Source organism: Lissotriton helveticus, chromosome 1_1, assembly GCF_964261635.1.
Source record: "Lissotriton helveticus chromosome 1_1, aLisHel1.1, whole genome shotgun sequence".
Lineage (NCBI taxonomy): Eukaryota > Metazoa > Chordata > Amphibia > Caudata > Salamandridae > Lissotriton > Lissotriton helveticus.
Genome location: NC_136057.1, coordinates 355839838 through 355861506, shown reverse-complemented (window position 1 = coordinate 355861506; position 21669 = coordinate 355839838). Strand labels below are relative to the sequence as shown.

At 44.9% G+C, this 21669-nt stretch overlaps 1 protein-coding gene across 27 annotated transcripts in view; it reads right to left on the bottom strand.

The window, feature by feature from the left end:
- Positions 1-21669, bottom strand: part of MICAL3 (microtubule associated monooxygenase, calponin and LIM domain containing 3) — a 2019125-nt gene that overhangs the window by 434526 nt on the left and 1562930 nt on the right. For 25 of the 27 annotated variants that reach the window (XR_013606836.1, XM_078673602.1, XM_078673604.1 and 22 more), the window contains one exon: positions 13759-13821. The exons of the other annotated variants lie outside the window; for them this stretch is intronic. Coding sequence is in view for 24 of the 25 variants with exons in the window: in XM_078673602.1 (XP_078529728.1) it covers positions 13759-13821 (63 nt within the window). In the remaining variant the exon portion in view is untranslated. The remainder of the gene's footprint in view (positions 1-13758; positions 13822-21669) is intronic. 27 annotated transcript variants of the gene reach the window in all.

Here is a 21669-nt window from a genome sequence, read left to right as displayed (position 1 = left end):
AAGCGCCACCGACATTGAAATGGTCCTACCTAGTGAATTGGCAGTGTCCAGTCCACAGCGGAGGATGACTAATTTTGCCGCGTCTCTCCCCTCGGCAACAGCACGGGAGAGCAATGCCCGGGCCTCCTTCGGATACTGAGGCAGCACTTGCGCCACGTATCCCACACAAAGTGGGAATAATGGCCCAAGAGGCATGCAGTGTTCACCGACCACAGACCACAGCCCTAAGATGGGGGAAGAAAACAACAACTTCCCAATCTAATCCAGTTTCTTAGATTCCCTGTCCGGTGATGCGGTAGGGAATGCGCTCTGGGACGCTGAGACTTGGACTACGAAGCTCTTGGGGGAGGGGTGTTGTGAGAGGAAAGTGGGGTCACTCAGGGCCAGGTGGGCCCTGGGCGACCCCTCTTTCCATCCTATCCACAGGAGCCCCTGTGTTGGGCCTGGACCAGGTGCCCAAAAGGATGTCCGTGAGGGCTTCATTAAATGGCAGCAGGGGCTCCGAAGAGATCGCTGACGGTTGAAGCACCTCTGTCAGGTTAGTCCTGAATGCCACAGTAGGTAGATTGAGGTTTAGGATTTTGGCCACTCTACGCAACACCACTGCATAAGACGCTCTCTCCTCCGTAGCCACGGTAGGAGGAAACAACATGCCATGGTCTGGTGAGGTGTCCAGACCACTGGCATCCCCCAGGTCCTCTCTCCAGTCCTGATTGTACTCCAGCTGAGCAGTGAGAGGGTCATCAGACCCATCCTGGTCTTCCTCACCCTCCTCTGGCTGCCTAACTGGCTGAAATGGGCCAGGGTGGAATGCAGGCACAAAAGTATCCATCGACGCCGGTCCGGTTCTGTATCAACACCTGGGTGGAAGCCGGGGTCGGCGCCAGCTGGAGATCCAGCCGGCACCACATGCGCCGGTGTAGGTGTTACGAGGACAACAAGCGGCACCAATCCGGATCCATGGGGCCCCAGCTGAGCCAGAGCAGCTGAAGGCATAGGGCCCCCAGCAGAGTCCATGGGGCCCAAAGTCACACCGGCGGAGTTGGGCTGCCCAAAGATGGCATGCATCGCTCTGTAGACCTGATGAAGCTGGGCATAGGTTGCTCCCAGTCCCGGGAGGAAGTGAAGGCCAGAATCAACCCTGAAGGCTCCGCATGCGGAGCCACAGGAGGGACATCACCCGCAACCTTCGTCGCGTCGGCTGAAGTCGAAGAGCGACGATGCTTCTTCGACTTCCTGTGCTTCGACTTACCTGAGCCCGAGTGCGAAGACTTAGAAGAGGAGTGATTGACTTGAACGACGCGGAGCCGAATGTCGGGTCTCCATTAGCTTTCGGTACCGTTCCCGAAAAGACTTCAGGGCCATTGTTCGGCAGTCAGAGCACCACTTGGGATCGTAGTTGCGCTCCAGGCAGTGGAAGCACATGCGGTGCGGATCCGTCACCGACATCAGTCGAGAACAGGAACTGCAGGCCTTGAAACTGGGCATCCCTCGTGCACCAGGACTCGATGTAGACTCGAAAAGAAAACAACAGAAGTCGCAAAAAAGTCAATCAAAAAGAGACTGGGGGTACCGCTCTCTCCGGATATGCGGTTGCTGGTGCGGAAAAATAAACAACTAATGTCAGCCCGCGATGGCGACGTCCAAGTAACTTCCGCGATTTCATCACGGCGACCATGACGACAGCCGCGGAGTCGACCAACGCCATCTAACGATGCGCAGGGGTACTGCTGACAAAAGTTTCTGGATCCGGTCTGACGCCTGGGGGTAATTCCAAGGTAAGGGATCTATAACTCACTGTTTCTTTCAAATAGTGTTGATCAGTTTCAATTCCCTATCTGGAAGGGAATACATTTGGGTTAACTTTACGGGGTGAAGCCTGCCAGTCAGCAATCTGACAGCTGACCAAGGCCACGAGCCGGGTGTGGCCGAGGTCCCCAATAGAATATCGGTCAACAACTTGTTAAAAGGGAGAAAAGGTTCTGAGGTGGATTGGCAGGCTCTAAGACCTCAGTTAACCCATATCTTGGCTTCTTGTGTGTGAAAAGCTAGAGGTCAAGGATTTGCAGAGGTTGGCGCACCACCATGGGAAATGATGCACTTTCTTTGGCACCCAGCCCAAGGGGAAAGAAAACAGTGTCTGAAGAAGTATCCAGGCCACTGGGCTCTTGGAGGTCCTCATACCAGGTATCACCTTGGTATGGCTATACAATGTCATCCCCTACATCATGGGTGCTATTATCATAATCAGTACCAAATATGTCATGAATAAACAGCTCGCTGCCTTGGGGAAAGGAAACATTATGCGTGTCTGATGGATTGCCCGTGTTGAAAGGAATATACGGCATTTAACATTATCTTAAACAAGGTCTCAGACAGCACAAGGGGTCAGTCATTGTTGTGGGTGCCAGAGAAGTTGGCATTGGCACTGGAGGACCACACTCTGGTGTAGGGCTCAGCAACGAAAACAGGTTTGGTACTGGAGTTGGAATGAAACTGGGCACAGATCTAGATGGCGATTCTATTAGTGAGGGAAGGACTCACCACTGAGAGGCCAGTTGGGAGACCTCCCTGCTCCATGGGGGCTGAAAGAACTCCAAAGGAAGACAGTTGCCCAAATAAGCCCATCATCGCCTCAAGAAACTCCTCAATCTGTAACAGAGTCACCATGGGCCCAGAAACCACAAGTTGCGCGGGGGGAAGGGCAAGTACAAACTACGAAGAACAGGTCCTGGAATCACAATGACAGATCTGCACCCTCTTAGAGGGCGACTTAGAGGAGCGCAACTAGCAAGAGTCCCACTTGGACAAGGACTTCTTTTTCTTTGACTTATCTGAAGATCATGACGATGACTTGGAGCAGGACCACTGTCCCCCTGAGTTCAACCAACACAGTCTTCCGGTGTCAGGAGATGAATAACTTCACTTTGCGCTACTGAATGACCTTTGGGTGTATCCCGGCCCAGTCACTGCAAGCTGCGGAGTTGTACAACGACCCCAAGCAGACCAGGTAATGATCAGTCATCAACACCAGTCTGTAACCTTCCCCACAAGCCTTAAATCCTTCCGATCTTTTGGTTCAAATTCGCATCTGTAGGTGCAGAAAGAAGGGAGCTTATGTCAGTGTGAATGGGTGATGCCTATATAGGCCCATGCACATCACATCCGGCGCACAGGGCATCAATGCAGAGTTGCACAAGCCACCACTGTGTGTGCAGAAGAAGTGCTTCAAAGCTATCCAGATCCAGTCTGATGCTTGTGATAGTTTTCTACGGTGAATATGTGGTTTAAAGTTTCTATCAGAAGAAATCTACAAGGGAACGATTCAAAGGGAAGAGTATGGCACAAAACTAAGGTTGTATGGGTGAAGAAATACAAGTATGGGCACCCCAATCTGGAGAAGATCATATTTGTAATTTCTGAATGCAGTTCAAACTTATGATCCTCAAATAGAAGACAGCTTAGAGCATCTGCTCTCACATTGAGGGAACTTTTAAGGTGAGCTGCTACTAGGAAAAAATCCCTGTTGCTCCACCCTCTGAAATAGGGGAAATTGCCAAACATGTTCCACAATCCCATACAGCTGTATTGATATTATGGACAATGCTGGTGTAATCTGATCAAATATCCCTGCAATGGAAGGGAGGAATACTTTCAAATCAAAGCAGACCATCCACAGCTCCAGCACTGGCCTCTCGGCCTTGCACCACCATGTCACAAAGATTGGCGTCACTGCCCAGTAAGTAAGCATCAGTGAGCAAGGAAGCCCATGCCTGCAGAGGGCTGAAAGAACTACACACCCAAACCTTGGAGGAGATCACCCACCAATGTAGATCTGATAGACTGACTCTTGTGCAAGCTAAGACACTCCCTTGGTATTGCAGCCACTCTTTTCTCAGGCATCACCACAGAGCTCACATCCACCATCTGGCACCAACAGGTTGCATGAGACCATGAGGCCCAGTAGGCGAAAGATGTGAAGAACTGGGATAAGTGTTTGAGTCAGCAACATAAGAATCAGAATTCTTTCCTGCTGAGGAGTAAGAAAAGCCTACATAAGGGTCATGCCCAGCATTGCTCTTAAAAATGTTAGCCTCTGCTTGAAAGGCCCAAGTCACAGAGAAGAGTCATTATGCGCCTCATCATGCGAAGGTGTTCTCTGATAAGTGCTGGGGATTCCAGTTGTACGATTCATTTACCTAAGTATGACCATTTATGGACTCCTGACTATCAGAGGGAAGCAGTCACATGGTGTATTTGTCAGTCCAAAAAGTAGAACTGTGAACTGATAGTAAATCTGTGAGGATTGGTAGATGTAGGTAGGCCTCCTGGGGACACAATCACTCACAAAGAGAACAAGCAGAACTTGATTGAAGGACAGAATCTTGCATTTGTCCTGATGAATGATCAGGCTCAAGAGACAAAGAATGAGGAAGAATGTAAGACCACTGTCCTTTTTGGGAACCAGGACATAAAAAGAGTACAACCTGGTGCCTCTTTCTTCCAGTGACAACATTCATAAGGCCCCTTCATTGAATATGACAAGGGCTTATGCTTCTACAATCTATACGAGTTCTGGAGAGCATGTTCTATTGGAAGTTAGACAGTATGGAGAGGTGGACAGAAAGGGTAGGGCATACCTCTTGTTAATTAGTTGGGTACCACAACAATCCATTGCGAGTGTCTCCCAAATGGTAGGAAAGTGGGCTACATTCTTCCCCCCACAAAAAAATGGTGTCTGGTGAGGCAAGAAGTGCCAATGGGAATAGGGGAACCTTCTCGTGGATCAATCCGTGCCCTGGAAGGAGCAGTACATCTGTTGGGAGTTTGGAGCAACTGTGAAGGTTGGCGCTGTCATAAGGCTTGTACCTGGACATAGCCATTATGTATGGTGGAATGGTCCCCCTGAGGAGGCTAGGCCCAGTAAACATGTTATAGCGTTACATTTTTTAGGCACTCTAGAGATCGGCCTTCTAAAAAAAAAATAGCTATCTGGCATCAAAGAGCATGTTCTTGAGGTTGCCTGGACATTTCCTGGGAAGCCGGTGGTATGGCAAAAACAACAGGTGATGGACAGAATGCAGAACATTGTCATACATTCACCCCAGTACAGAGATCTGGGCCTAAATCCATCGTTGTTTTGCACTCCACACCACCCCAGGTCAGACATTGCCATATGCAAATCAGCCTTGACCCTGTGCCTCATGGGAACAGTCCAGCCCGAACTGCCAAGCCATGTCTTTCCCGGACCGGAATCAAGCATCAAAATCTAAGTGTGGCCGTGCAACATGACACTCTGGCCAATGGACTACGACACATTGTCTTCAGATTCCAGGCCGCAGTGACAGGGTTCACTGTCACAAACTCTGACAATATGACCGTTACTGAATATGTCAAATCCTTACAGCTCTCATTATGATGTGAGACTTCTCGGGTTTCTTCATTTGGGGCGAAGTAACAGAAACCGCTAGAAATTACATCAGAGTGTTTTACAAACTGATGAATATCTTTTGTGGATAACCCTTTTAAGTTTGATAATCAAGAGATCAAAGAGAGAGAGGACACAGAACGGAGGAGAGACAGGACATTAAGACCAGACAACGAGAGGACAGCGATGGAGAGAGTGGGAACACAGAGTAAAAACAAAACGGCACATTTACAGTGGGCAAAGCTATCAGACCAAGCACAAACAGGGAGAACACTTCTGAGTCTCTTATTTAAAGTATTATTATTTCTATCTAATCTAGATTGAGAGCAAGCACAATTGCATCTAGAAAAAGATCAGGATATCCCACACAATGTCACTGTTTCCCACCATCACTGTATGAGTCAATCTTGTTTCAGGCCTCTTTTTAAAGGCAGTCGTGCTCATTGTTGGCCAACATTTATCCTGCTCTCTGGAGAGTACAGTAGAGTCCAAATGCAGGATTGAGGAGAGGTGAGAAAAATGATCTGCAGGAGACAGCTGAAGATAAAGGTTCAATGAACTGAGTTAGTTTACAACAGTGAATCCTAAGAGAGCAATCAGTTCTACTGAATTGTTGTAGTGCCACACATATGCTAGTCACATGCCAGACCACCTTTTACCCCAGCACTACCAACATTTCAGAGTGACAAGCTGGTTTTCGAAGGATCTCAGAAGGGAAAAGTGTAGAAAAAAAGTGGATGCAAGAGATTGGAAAGGCAATGGAGGAAGGAGGATACTCCAGAAGCAAAGCAGGAGTATAAGATAGCGCTAAAAAAATCTGCGTAAAATGATCGGAGTGGCCAGGAAAGAGTACTCCGTTAAACAGATTGAGAGCGCAGAGCCCTCAAGCAATGAGATTTTTAGGATCGTTAGATCCTTTACTAACCCTGTTGTGGCGGAAGGGAAAATTCTGCCCTCCTTAGAGTTATGTTCTAACCTATCCAGCTTCTTCGAGAAGAAGATTCAGAATGTATACTCTTCTTTCACATCAGAAGTGTCATTATTGGCTTACCATGTTCCAATAACTTGCAAGACTGATGGCATCTTTACAGAGTTTGCCCATATAACCCCTGCAAGAATACTTACTGAAATCTTGAGGTGTAGTCGGGATCCCTCACTGAACCCTGTCCTCCCAAGATGTGTCCAGGGCAGAGCCCTCACTTGGATCCAGTCCTACATTCATAATCACACTCAAAGTGTATTTCTCCCACCACACCAATCATCACCTAAGTCGTTAAGGTGTGGGGAACCACAGGGCTTGGCACGAAGCCCATTCCTCTATAATATCTACTTGGTACCACTCTTAAAACTGATTGACACCTGGGAGTTGAAGGCTGTTTCGTACGCAGATGATACACAGCTGATATTCTCCTTTTAAGGATCAGTCAAGGGACTCATTTGCTAGATTAATGGGCTGCCTGAAAGACATCACCAGCTGGATGAAAAACAACAAGCTGAAACTAAATGCAGACAATACAGAGATCATGTTCTTTGGTCAGTCCTCTCCCCTGCCGGCAGGACTCTGGTGGCCAGCTGAGTTGGGAACTCCACCCTGTGCGGCTAAGGAAGCTAGAAATCTGGGCATCAAGTGGGACTTGCCTCTATATTTTGAAACCCACATACACCATGTATCGCCGGTCTGCTTTGGCAAGATGAAAACATAAAAAAAGAGGCCTGCACCTTTTGCTAGAGGACAGCAGTCCATGCAACAGTGACATCTCATCTAGATTATGCTAACAGGCTATACCTGGGACTTCCCAGGTATCTGATTCTCAGACTTCAGATGATTCAGAACGCGGCAGCAAAACTTATTCGCAGAGTGCCTTTCTGTCATCACATTTCCCCTCACATCAAGCTCCTTCATTGGCTCCCTGTTGCAAAGCGCATTGAATTCAAGGCTTTGACACTTGCTTTTCGGACAATGCACAACATAGGACCTAGATACCTCAGAAAGAGACTCCTCGCATAACAATCGGCCCACACTCTTAGCTCTAACTCCCAGCACCTATTGTGCGTTCCCTGGTTTTCCAAGGCCAGAAAGGGAGGAAGGGCCTTCTCGGTCAGGACAGCTCTGCTATGGAATGCACTACCTTTACATCTTCGCATAATGGACTCTGAATCCGACTTTCGAACGCACCTGAAGTCGTGGCTATGTGGCTAGGCTAGTCACGTCCCTTATCTGCTCACCTGACGACCGCTAAATCCCCCGGGACACCTCTGTTTGAGGTAGCTGTTTGAGCTATAGAAGTAACACTATTATTAGGGAGGGTGCTGTAATAGGACCTTGTAGGGGTAAAGGGTGTGACTGCAGTTTCTACAGTCTGGGTGGGAAGGGTCCTATAGAAGAGGGCCAGCTCTTTGACTGTCTTCCTGATCACTGATAGGTGTGGCTCTTAATAGCCCGGTGAAAACTGCTCACACCTTTTTGTTGCTTTGTTGCATTGTAGGTGTTTCATTTTGGAGACCACTATGCTGTGAAAAGCATCAGTCAAGACAAGGACTGAATCTGGAAGACAGCCTGAGGAGGGCATAAAGAGAGAAAAAACACAAACATGCCGAAAAAGGCAGACAGAATGCACATACCCGGTCTGCCATCACTGTATAGGAATGAGAACTGTTGACCCACTTGTTCTAGTTCCAAGTTCTTTGTGACCAAGGAGGGGGCATATTCAAGAGTATACAGAGGACTACTGCACAACCAGTTGATGTGTCTGACACCAGCTTTCCGGTAAGAGGGGGCATTACCTGCAGTATGATCTGGAGGAAGAATTATCTGCCTTGTTCTGGAAAGCTGAGGAATCCTGCCTGAGCAAGAGGGAAGGAGCGAGCTGACCCAACAGTAGGAGCAGAATGGCATTGTGAAAAGAAGCGGTTGACTCCGGCGGTGTGGTGTCTCCACAGAGACTCACAACTAGTGTAATGTGTGCTCTAGTCTTGAAGTCTTTCACTGAAATTATCAGGGAAACTGCAGCTCTTCTGAAGCATGCTCGAGTGGCTCTGGCTGTCATCCCCATTAATGCAGTCATAGCACTTGCCCGAGCATACCCGATCAGCCTATACGACTGAATAGGAGATTGACGTGCCCTTTGACACCTACTACGTGCCTATTATTGTGGTTAGTGTGACTGTAGCACAACCAACTTGTAAATGAGCAGTCACTGCCACCAAAGAATCCTGTGTAGCCCATCCCTGGGTACCCTGATGACTGCCTAAGGGGCTAGCCCAGCACTGACCCAGAGTGTGCAGAGTAGACTTCTTTCACCTGATTGGTGACGGTGGAGCTGGAGTCCTGGGCATCCAATCAGAGTAGCAGCGCTTGCCACAAAGCTCCTCAAAGCGTTAAGTCACCATCACAAAAGCAGACCACCATAAAGAATCACCAGATCGGAGGAAACAGACCTGCTGAAACTGCAAAGACCCCCTGCTGCTGACAACATTGACGTCCAGAACAGAGCCAGTGGCAAAAGCAAGCCACCGAAGCCGCAATCTTTGGGACTCTGCAGAGCAGCTCTGCAGCGTGACTTGACTGTCGACCAGCACAACTCCAGTGAGCACAGAAGGCCCACCATCGCCCAGGGAAAGGTAACATGCCATGTGTGGTAAATGAATGATGCACAGTCCACTGTGCAAGTTAAGATCCTTTATTGCAAGTTCCTTCCAAGTTAGGTAGACGGGTCAATATCATAAGTAAACCCCACCAGGAGCCAGCTGTTAGCAGCTCAGCCTGAGATGACCAACTGCCACAGTAAGTTAGAGAGACACTGTGAGCCAGAGGGACACCCAGGCATTCTATGATGTCACAGATATCATAGTACAGTCTATCCAGAGAAGAACAGTGGAGAGGACATTTACTTTTTGCACGCGTGGGTTCGTATCCCATCCTCGTCGCCAAGTTGTGGTAAATGAATGATGCACAGTCCACTGTCTAAGTTAAGATCCTTTATTGCAAGTTCCTTCCAAGTTAGGTAGACGGGTCAAGATCATAAGTAAACCCCACCAGGAGCCAGCTGTTAGCAGCTCAGCCTGAGATGACCAACTGCCACAGTAAGTTAGAGAGACACTGTGAGCCAGAGGGACACCCAGGCATTCTATGATGTCACAGATATCATAGTACAGTCTATCCAGAGAAGAACAGTGGAGAGGACATTTACTACACCATGCCTATGGCTGGAGCAGCCAATTAGTCTACTAAAAGAGAGGAAGTGCGGCATCGGCACTAGCTACCACAAAAGAAGCCCCACATTTACTATAAGAGGGAGTGGGAAGAGTGAGAGGGGCCTAACCTGATAGCATATTGGACGTACCTGTGCACCAGTTATCTGATACCTTGTGTGGTGTTGTGCATTAGAGCATAATGAAGTATGATTCTTTAAATAAAGAGAAATACTGGGCTGGACAATAACATTACTGTCCTGTTGGGCTTTGTGTTGAGTGCTGACCCTGCTGTACTTCCACACTAACCTCCCTGAGATACCTGTGACTGCTCACCATTGCCTCCTCAGAGTCAAGTGCTGAAGGGGTTGGTTTTGGTCTAGTTTTGCAGAGCCATAGTAAAACAGATACTGGGCAGAAAAGGCAAAATACCTCAAAGGAACCACAGCTGTGGTCCACAAGCCATTGCTGCATCCAAAGATTATCCCCCGTACCCTTCAAGAAAACAATCTGACAAGTATCATCAGTTTCCTTCTTTTGAAGCCCTATTTTACGGACACATAACACACTACCTTCTGAGAAGGAGAATTTCAGCAAGGTGTAAGAAAAGGCACCAACTTTAAGGAGATGTTTTCAACCCACAGTTCTGATTTCGCATAGATGTTATGAATAGTTTAATTGGATCAAGCAACTGTATTGGAATCAAGTTCCTTTCATGTACTATTATGCAACCTGGACCTGGATGTCCTCTGGATATTGAATTGCTTTCTTGTAACTTATACAGGAAGGATTATACTAACCTGGGTTGCATACTATGAGTCATCTTTGCCAGGGTAATGTATTGATCATAGAACATGGTAAATGGCTTCAAGGTATAGAAGGATAAGTTAATTATGGTAACACCTTATCTGGTAGAGACTTCTAGTGGCAGGCTCCTGACCTTAGAAGTATCCCCAGGCGTCAGACCGGATTCGGAAATTCTGTGAGCAGTACCCTTTTGTGCCGGTAGATGGTATTGATCGGCCCCATGTGGCGTTGTCTGCGCCAGAAGTGACGTGAGCAGTGACTATATAGGCACCACTTCAGGGAGCTGACATCAGTTACTTTTTGCGATTTTCCACAGCAGGAGAGCAGAGCCATGAAGAACACTGACCACTGGTGTGGAAAACTAGGGCCCTGAAAGGGGAAAGCCCTGTCCCTAGAAATCTGTTTGCAGCATGGGGAAAAGGGGTGAGATGGTAAGGAATCCACCACTAAACAGTCTCTACCAGATAAGGTATTACCAAAGTTAAGTTACTTGTCCATCTGATGGAGACTTCTAGCTGCAGATTCCTTACCTTACAATAGATACCCTAGCAATACCTCCCCAGAGGTGGGTCTGAAAAATAATTTCATACCAAAATGTCCTGCAGGACCGAAAGGGCAAAATGCCCATCATGACAGCCCTGACTGTCTGGGCAATAGGCTTTCGTGAACATGTGCAAGAAGTCCACATTTTAGCCTGGTAAATGTCTAGGATTGGGACTCCAAGTGGCAAGGCAGTGGTCGCAGCCTTGGCACTGGTGGAATGAGCATGCAAACCCTCAGAGGGTTGCTTCTTGGCCAATGCATAGCAGATTTTAATTCAGAGTATGATCCATCTGGAGAAGGTCCATTTATGCACAGCCCTTCCCTTCCTTGCTCCGACATACCCCAAGAAAAGTTGGTTGTCCACCTGGAACTCTTTTGTGCTGTTAAGGTAGAACGACAATGCTCTTTTTGTGTCCAGTCGATGAAGATGATCCTTTTCCTTAGAGGAATGTGGCACAGAGTAAACAGTAGGTAGAGTGATGGACTGGCCTCCATGAAATCGAGTGATTACCTTCGGCAGAAAGAAAACTCTAGTTCGGAGAAACAGCTTGTCTGGGTAGATATTCGGGTATGGAGGCTTGGAGGACAAATCCTGAAACCCCGTGACCCTCCGGGCAGATATTATTGCCACGAGGAAGGCCGCCTTGATGGTAAGGAACCTGAGAGGACAGTTGTGCAAGGGCTCAAAGGGAGTGCACATCAGGAACGTTAGGACTAAATTAAGGTCCCACTGAGGCATGATAAAGGGAGAAGGAGGGAAAATGTGTTCCAGACCTTTCAATAACTTATGTACAATAGGGAATTTGAAGAGGGATGGCTGGTCAGACAACCGCAGAAAGGCTGAGATAGCAGAAAGATAACCCTTTGAGGTGCCCAGAGCAGAGTTCTGCTGGGCAAGAGAAAGAATAAAGGGAAGAAACTGAGAAAAGGGAGCAGAAAGGGGTGAACCTCCCTTTCTGCACAACATGCCACAAACTTGCCCCAACGGCAGGCGTATAGATCCTCCAGGAAGGGCCAGCCTGATTGGAGGATCAAGGGCCATGCTCAACAGCTCGGAATACCGAAATCTCTGAGCCCAGCCAGGAGCCACAAGAATGATTTGGGCCAGAGTGTTCCTGATCTTTTTCAGGGCAGAAGTGGTATGGGCAGAAAGGCATACATGAGGCGTGAGCTCCATTCGAGATGAAAAGCACCTCCAAGTGAGAGCCGCCTTGGAAATTCCTCTCTCTTAACCGGGATCGAGATCGTTGTGGCGCCGCACATTGAGCTGCCAAGAGCTTCAGGAATAGCTCCCTCAAGGCCTTCGGGCTCATGGCGCAGCAATCGGAGCAGGACTTCGGATCACGGTTGAGGCACCAAAGGCATACCCCGATATCGGTCAGTCACTGATATGGGGCGGTAACAAGTGTCATATCGCTTGAAGCCGGCCTTTTGAAGTGCCACACTAGGAAAAGATCACAAAAAAAATTTGACACAGTCGAAAAAGGTTTAGTCAAACAATTATTAAGATGTAGCTCTCTCTCTCTCTCTAGAGAGAGAGAGAGAGAGAGAGAGAGAGAGAGCTGCGCTGACTGGCATGGAAAGAAAAGAACTAAAGTCAGTGTGCTGGGGTGGCGCCTATATAGGCACTGTGCATGGCACTCGTGGGGACGCTCGATGTCACATACTGGCGCGCAGGAGCACTGCTCATTAAACATTTCTGGATCCTGTCTGAAGACTGATAATAATTTAAAGCTAAGGAATCTGCAGATAGAAGTCTCTGTCAGATACTGTATAATGGAGTCTAAATTTGTCCCTGGAATTTTTTGGCAAGTGTCTGCTGACTATGAAGCGTTTGAGATCTAACATATCATTAGTGCACAACTTCAGTGACATCAAGGAACCAGGTTCTGAAGCTAAGGCAGATGATACTGAGCACAAAGAGATGGCTTTGTGGCTCTATGTGCGAGGAGCATAGAGGAACGTAGAGCACTACAACATCTAAGGGGACTTGAAGAAAAAAAAAAAACACCCCCAGAGGCACAGGGGAAGCAATTATTTCAGAATATCTTCCACAGAGGCTTGGTATCGGTTTATCATATTGGCCCTTAAGGATTTTCCACTATCTTCGCTTGCCCTGTTTGGGTAGGGAGATTAGGGTCATAACACCTACCTTCAACGGGTTTAGGGTCAAAGCCTCTAACTTCACCAGGTTAACTTACTTCTCTATATTATTAAGATTACCGAGGCTACGAGTTGAAATAACAAACATGCACAGCGCTCTTTCGCTGCTCCTCAGAATTCGCCACATGTCTCTTGTTGACAACATGCAGACTTAAAAAATAGGCAGTTTAACAAAAGATAATTTAGCAAACACCAATCCAGCTTGTCTAATAATCGAAGTACTTCAGAGAACAAAAAAAGCTAATGAGTAAGTGAGTTGGCGCATAACATATAGCACCTGAAAGTTTTGCACTTCTATGTGCTAACTCATTAGTAAACTTCACTTATTTACATGCAATAGCTTCACTGGATCTACTACTGTTGAACACACTCCTGTCCAACGGTATCCGATTTTTAAGTGTTAAATAGCAGGCTTCTTCCATGCACAAATTAAACAATAAGTTAAGCGTGGCATGCGCTGTGTCCCCCTCGTCCTTTGTCGCCTGGAATAGCGCAGCATGCAGGAAGAAGCCAAATGATGGCTTCTGTGTTAACTTCAGAGAGGAGAGACCAGCCCGGCTAAGGTGGAAGGAGCCAAAAAGGTGTGTTATTGCAAAGTGTGCAATCCGAGAAATATCACCAGCTACCTCCTGAGACTGACTCCAACCAGGCACGTACTGCCTCATGGCGTAGAGAGGGATGATCTGGTGCTGAATTAAAAAAAAACACACATACAAATGATGTGACAAAAAAGATTTGATTAAAGTTTCATTAACTCAGAGGCGGGATGCTGAAACACAAGACACATGATAAATGGTGCTTCGTAATGGGCACACACAGTTAATGACACAGCAGGAATTTCTGGATGTTTTACTGCCTAATGGTTGGGTTAGTTTTGAGATCAGCTAAGCGAAAGAAAAGCGGAAACCCAAGAGATAATGGTAAGAACAAACAAAATCACAAAAAAGACAACATCTGCATTGTTTTTTATGAAGCGGGCTAGGTTCTTTGACATAGATAGCTTTACCTCAACAATCACAGGACCAGTGAGAAAAAACAAGGGATAATACCTACTCAGTTTTTAATGCAATATGAGTCTAGTTTAATTTTTGATAGATATAATTTACAACATTGCGATAATTATGTACTGCAAAGGACGTAGCAAGACACTGGCATCTGATCTCATTGTGCACAATAATAATTTATATAGGCATAACACAAGGCGAACCAATGTTTACCAGCATTAGAACTAAAGTTCAAACCTGCAAGGATTTGAATGCATGTCTTGAATGATACATCAAGCAGTCTGCAACTTTTGTATGAGGATCAAAAATATTTTACCATGATTAATTTATGACCTGCAAATTCCACAGGATCTCAGCAACAAAACTATTAATCCACAGAGCTATGCAACACAGATTCATGTGACCCACACATTACATGAAAAGCTCTCGAGAAGGATCCTTGTGGGCTATTTTAGGATTCAAGCGGGACACCAAAAATTACACATAGATCTGTTCAGTGAGTGCATTACTCAACTAAACTAACGTACCAGTACATCACCCTCAGACATCCAGGATGCACATACATCGCTGGAGATGCTTTTATTTCCCTAATCTATTCATTCTGTTTGTAACCACAAAAGTAAATCAGAATAGCTTCACTAACTTATTTACTTGTTAACTTCCTTGGGGGCAAAGTAAAAATAAAATAATAATTAGGCCTGACAACTTTTGGCATGGTCTTCCCCCAAACACTTTGCCTTCTCCCCTCCCGTTTGCTGAAATCCGTTTTTGTTGTCTTTAGGACTTTGTGTACTTTACCAATGCTAACCAGTGCTTAAGTGTTTGTGATCAAGCCTTAACATATGGTAGAATTGGCTCATACCCAATTGCCACATTTAATTTACTTATAAGTGCCTAATACAATGGTATTACATGTACATAGGGCCTGAAATTAAATGCTACTAGTGGCTCTGCAGCACATATTGCGCCGCCCACTTAAGTAGCCCTATAAAAGATGTCCCATGCCTGCCATTGCAGCATGTGTGCAGCTTTAAACTTCCACTTTAACCCGGCAAAATAAGTCTTTTGCCAGGCCTAATCCTCCCTTTTTAATACATATATATCACTCCTATGGTTGGCCTTAAATAGCCCATAGGACATAGTGTATTGTATTTAAAAGGTAGAACATGTGTTTTTAAGTTTTACATGTGCTGATAGTGAAAATCTCCCAAATTCGTTTTTCACTACTGTGAGGCTTACTTCCCCCATAGGATAACATTGGATTACCTTTTTACATTTAGAAAGTGTAAACCGTTGATTGGTAACAGGTAGAAATTTCACGTTTGGTCTTAAAAGAATTGCAATTTAAAATCCTCTTTAATGGAAAAGTCAGATTTTAAGTTAGCGTTTCCTTGTCCTAACCATTTGGGGTCTGTGTCCTGGGCCACATAACTGTAAATAATTATTAGCTGGCCTTTATGTATTCCTCCCAAACAGTAAGACAAAGGGGGGCAAGTGTCGGCAGGATAGGCCATCATTTCAGGATGGGTGGGCGGAGAGGTTCCCTAACCCACTGTTACATTCTTCTTAATGCTTTTACATCTCTCTTCTCTCTCCTCCATCTTTATTACATCATCCTGCGGCTTGCCAACCTTGGCATAAGCCCTGTTTATTTTCTGATTGCATTCCACACTCTGTATTACTCTCTCTCTCTACAAGGTTCTTTCCAGTTGCATCTGGAGCTGTACATGGATGGATCTACATTGCTGTTCTGACCATAAATCTACATGTGATCTATTTTGAAACTGGACTCTTTTTAACACCCACTTATATTTCAAAGGGCTGTGTCCTCCAGCAAACTCGCAAAGGTACTTGACACCAACCTATTGTCACCCTAGACCACTTGGAGCCTTTAGAAAATTATTATATTTAGGAGAATAAGACATGTGCAAGAGAGAACTCACCATTAAGAATACATTCACAACTGCCCTCATTCCTATCAGAACCACCTCATTTAACTTGAAAAGGAAGCTAGTGAACACAAAAATGCATTTTAGGTGGCTTCCACCTTGACACAGGATCTGGGACAAAGGTCAAATAACAGTTCACACCTAGTGCTGTTGCGTGATTTAGATCATCAGCACTATAAGGACACTCCTTAAATTATTTCTGGAATAACTTCATATTGGGCATGCACGTGCATGTTCTACGGCTCAGTCCAAGAAAGGGAGTCATTCCATAGTTCATTAAAGCACCCACTGAAGCAGAGCCAACCTGACATTGATTTAAAGCACGGAGGCATAGCTTATACTTCTACACAAGATTTTAAAGTCTGCCTAGCTACTTGTAACTGAATAACTGTGTTAATAGGGCGAGTCATAGAGGGTCAGAGGGGTGGTCTTTGCTTAATAAACACCCATGCCCGGGGTCATTAAAAAAGCTCCACCCCTCACCATAGCAGACATCACATTACTTGAAAGTATCGAACTGTGAGGTTGTCAAGATTATAATTATTTATACTGAGAAACTGTTGCTATTTTTTCACTGTATACCATTTCACTGATGTCACTGCCAGGGTTGTATGTATTCAAAGACTTATTTAATTGGTATAAGAGTGGTGAAAGGGCTGTGCATTAACAAGGATTCTGTTGTTGATCGGTAGTGTAGAACTCCATGAAAACCTAAAGATATTTACAAACACACTGAATTACCATAACTACATGATCCCATATCAAAATGTTTGTGTCAAGTAATGCAGCTAACTGTGGGTTCCATCTTCACCACTGGATAACACTGTGTGATCTTGGCTAAATCATTTATTCACTGTATGGTTTAGCTACCTTTTCTGCCAGAATCATGACCACATCAAAACACGCTAAGTACTTTTTACTAAGCACTATAGCTATTGGTAATTCCTTCCACATAGATAAAGACATTGAACAACTCATTCTGTGAGGTATTTGTCCATTGTAGAAAAGAGCAGAATTGGAGGGATTTGGAGGGGGCATTACCATTAGAAGCTGAGAATTTATCGAATCCTTTGTGATAGAATGTATGGTGAACAGAGCACAGTGCAATGAATGTATGCTTTGATCGGGAGACAATGTAATGTACATTGGGCAACAGACACATGGGTTTATTTGCAGACCTGTCACCAGCAGGAATGCCATATTCTATATCTAATGCAGATACTTAATCTGGACCTCATGGACCCCAAGAAAGAGGGTGTTAGTATAGTTGGAGAGGGCAGGTGAGCCAACCACTGCAGCATGAGACTGACTGAAGAAAGGACGAGATTTTTTTCACAACATGGTACAGCTGGAAACAAAAGTTCAAAAATACATACATTTCAAAACTAAAAGATAGTTCCCATTTTAAACCAGACTACAACATTTTTACCCATTGGGGTGGGTAGATACCCCAAGGACTGGGACCACAGACTGTTGAACACAGTCAAAAGATCTTTGCCGAAGAGTACGAAATCAGTCTTGCTTACAACGAGCTGCAACAAATTAGAGGCCTTGCACCCTTAAATTGTGAGAAGGCAATTGAAAAGAGGAGGGATCTTAAGGTCTCATTGCTTTTCAATTTTTAGCAGCAGCAAGGTACCATCCACATAGGAGAGAGCCTAGAACCCAGACTTCCCAATCCTCACCGAAAAGGTTGAAATTATAGCTTACATAAAATAGGTGAAAGGGCTAAACTCCGAGAGACATCATCATCCTACAATCATTTCTTCAAGAGTGCAATAGGGCAGAAAGACTATTTAGCAACAAGCCCGGAAGGATAGATGGAAACCAATTCAAAGCAGGCCAGTCAGATTGTGGTTTGCCACATGATCCAAGAGAATGTTATGGTCCGCTTATCCAATGCCACAGACCGGTCCAGGAGCACAAAGCCAGCAGTCTGAATTGCGTCTATCACAGTGCTTCCCAAACTGTGGGTCTTGATCCACTAGTGCGTCGTGAGCTGATCTTTCTGGTTGGTCCCCAAAGTCCAAGAAATAAATAAAGATGCCTTTAAATTCTGTATTTGTCAGTCACATTTGCTGTGTTTCAAAGACCGAGGTCAAATGTCAGGGTATGTCTTCTATAATTTTTTTAACGTGGGAACTTGTGTTTACAAACTCTTCCCACTTTGCAGTCAGAGAAAGAAAAGTAGAAAAAGCTGTAGGAGGAACTTTTTGTAAAATACAACATGATGTACATACCTGTAAGTGAAACTGAGCAGTTAGGAAAGCAAAAATGAAGCATATTTTATTTGTAATTCTGTCATAACCGAAGGCGAGGATTATGTTTTTCTTTCAAGCTTTATTTCCCCAGCAGCAACTTTAAACCAACATACAATAAACTAACTTTCCCAGAAACCCTCTGGGAAAAAATAAATAGTCCATCTTCAGCCAATCACAGGCCAAGCTGCTGTACATAGTCCTTTGTTTCCCTCTTGCCCCAGCAGCCAGACAGTATTTTTTGGTTGCATAAATGGCACATTATCACCCCTATATTGAGTGCTTTGTTCTGGTTTCTGGACCATATTAACTATACTACAGCATTTCTTATGTGGGGTTGCCAGGCGCAGCACGAAGGTGCTCATTCTTGCATAGAGGGAGCTTTGCCTTCAGCTCTGTGGTCTCTTCCTGGAAACTGAACAGCACACCTCAACCTCGGACCTTCTGATCTCCTCTCTGCCCAGAATCTGAATGCCCCACCAGGAGTCTGAACTGATTACAACGCCCCAATGAGGTCTGTATTAATTCAGGCCACTAAAGCGTGTATAATTTATTTCGGAAACCGACACATGCATTATCCACTGAATTCTTTGAGGTACAGGGTGTCCATGGGTGGACAACCCGATTCAAGTCCCTCTGGCAGCTATATCTGCTCTGGTCTCCTTCATTTTATAAATGTATATTGGTGGTAATTAGAAATGTAGAGTATGGTGGCTAAAACATTGCAATTGATAAACCTATTTATTGGTAAAGTTGCATTTTAAGTCACAATTCTGAAAATGCCCTTTTAGAAACTTGCCATTTTCTTGTCCCCGCACAGCTACACGCTTAATCGGAAGCAACACAACTTGATGCAAAGCCTTTCAGCATACCTTCATCGGAACCGTGGGACGACCCAAACGGACACAGGACCACAGAATACATGCTGGATGAAGCAACGCCGCGCGCCAGGATTTAGCTAACTTTGTTCCATGCTTCACTGCTGTAGACCTGAACTTGTGACTTTGTCCCAGTCCGGGGCTACCAGATTTAGTTCTTAGTGCTGTCATGCACTATTTCTACTCAAATCATTAAAATTGCATATCTCCGGTTCTACTAAATGGATTTTTGTTGTTTTGGTCCCAAATCATTTATCAGATTGTACTCAACTTTTCTTTATTGGAGTGTGAATTTTCTTCTGTGGTTCTTTCACTTTAATACTGTTTAAGAGATGCATAAATACTTTACACATTGCCTCAAAGTTAAGCCTAACTGCTTTGTACCAACCTACCAGAGATTTGAGCACAGATTAATTCGGGGTTTGATTATTTGTCACCCTGACAAGAATTGTGGTTGCTGTTCGAGTAGGGTTTCACTGCCTCAACCATTCACCCAATTTCCTACACCGTGATGGCGATGATTCAATGGGGATTTCGGACGGCGAACCGGGGCTAGGTAGGTCCTGGCGCCATTCATCAGACTCCAAGATTGGTAAGCCTTGCAATCCCCTCTGCTGGGTACGAGTCTAACCCTAACTCAACCATGCTGGATCATCCACGTCAGTAAAACAATTTGGCATGCATAGTCAAACACGTACTTCCAAACCAGCAGCAGTTTGTCAATTAACTCCCAAGTGATCAACTGAAGATTCACCACAAAATGCTACTGAACAATTAGCACACTTTAAATTCAAGAAAATTTGAGGCACTCCTGAAACCCATTTTATTGAAATAAGAGCTGCTGAATTTAAAGCTATTCCTAAGGAAGATGCTGATGTTTGTGAACATTGAGATGATTCTGGTTACAAAAGTGATGTGGCTATTTAGTAATTTGGTGCATAATGTATTTTGAAAATAATTAAATATAGTTAAAGAGAAAGACGTCTGCACAAGTACAGCATCCCCTTTCCTACTCATCAATTTCAGTCGCTTAACATCTCCCTAACTTTAAACTAGCATCATTTGGTATACAAACTTTCTGCGTAGGAGGGTAGGCCACCCACAAAGGGTTGGGCGCCTGGCCAGTTTAAGAATATGATTAACAGAAAAAAACAAAGAACTGAAATTCACTAAAATTAAGACAGTTTAAAATGACGTTATAATTGGGTATCAAAATAAGAAAAGAACATAAAAAACCACTGAAATAGTTTAGTCAACTAAATAAAATGAGTACTGCTTAAGACCTTCCATAGTTCAGTGTTTTTTGGATTTTTAACATTAGTTCATGTCTCATTTCAACACCAACCTATAACTTAACTTTAAGCTTTGGGTTTATACACACAATAGCGAGAGCCAGTGTATTTATGAAAATCTATGGCTGCATCATTTACTGCAAAATTATAGATACACTTCATTTTCCACACAATTTGCATATTTCACAAGAATTGTTGATTCTACCTCAAATGGATGAAAGAAATACTGCCAGAGAATGTGCCATATAATCTCCACTTTTTGCCACAAACGTTGGTCCTCCGTGCTGCATAATCATGGTAGCCTTGACAATGGTAAAGCTCGTTTGGAGGCTGTCACTATGATGACGAAATCTGTATTTTACAGGGAACGGTGAAATATTTTCCATATTTCATCATTCTGTGTTAAATGTGAGATTTTCTGCAACTGCCCTTCGTGCAATAAAAGCACCCACAGTATATTATGTCAAAGTATTTGAGTTGTATTCAAACCCTAAATTGACTCCTGAAGGAATCATCCAGTGCTCATCCTAATGAACAAGTTACTTACCTTTGGTAACCATGTATCTGGTAGAGACACAGTCTAGCCGCAGATTCCTTAATTTAGAATATCCCCAGGTATCAGACTGGATCTGGAAAAAATCCTCAGCAGCACCTCTGCGCGCCGGGAGACGGAGTCGCATGGCTCCGTCCTGAGGTCGTCCATGGATATGACGTTAATGGAGCCATAAGTCCCTCCCGGCGCTTACATCAGTTTTCTACTGTGAAACTTTTCTGCGCCACAACGCGGAGCCACTTTTAAAACTGTGAGAGTGCGGGAACAGTGTGCCAAAAAAGATCAAAAATCGTTGAAACAATGACCAGAAACAACAGAAATGGTGAAAAACAACTCCATGCATGACAGTGAAAGAGGACTACATACTGTAAGGGATTGAAGGGAAAGAGAAGAGTATCCGCTCTTAGAAACAGTCTTGCAGATGCCGAGAACCATTCCCTCCCATGAGGCAAAACGGCGTTGGAAATTAATGTCATGGTAAACGACAGGCAGTCTGCAACCACAGTATGAAACTGTAAGGGGCAACAAGACTGGAACTATATGACCCATGGTAAAAGACCACATTTCCGCAACAACAGAGAATTGTTGTGTGTCGATTTAGAT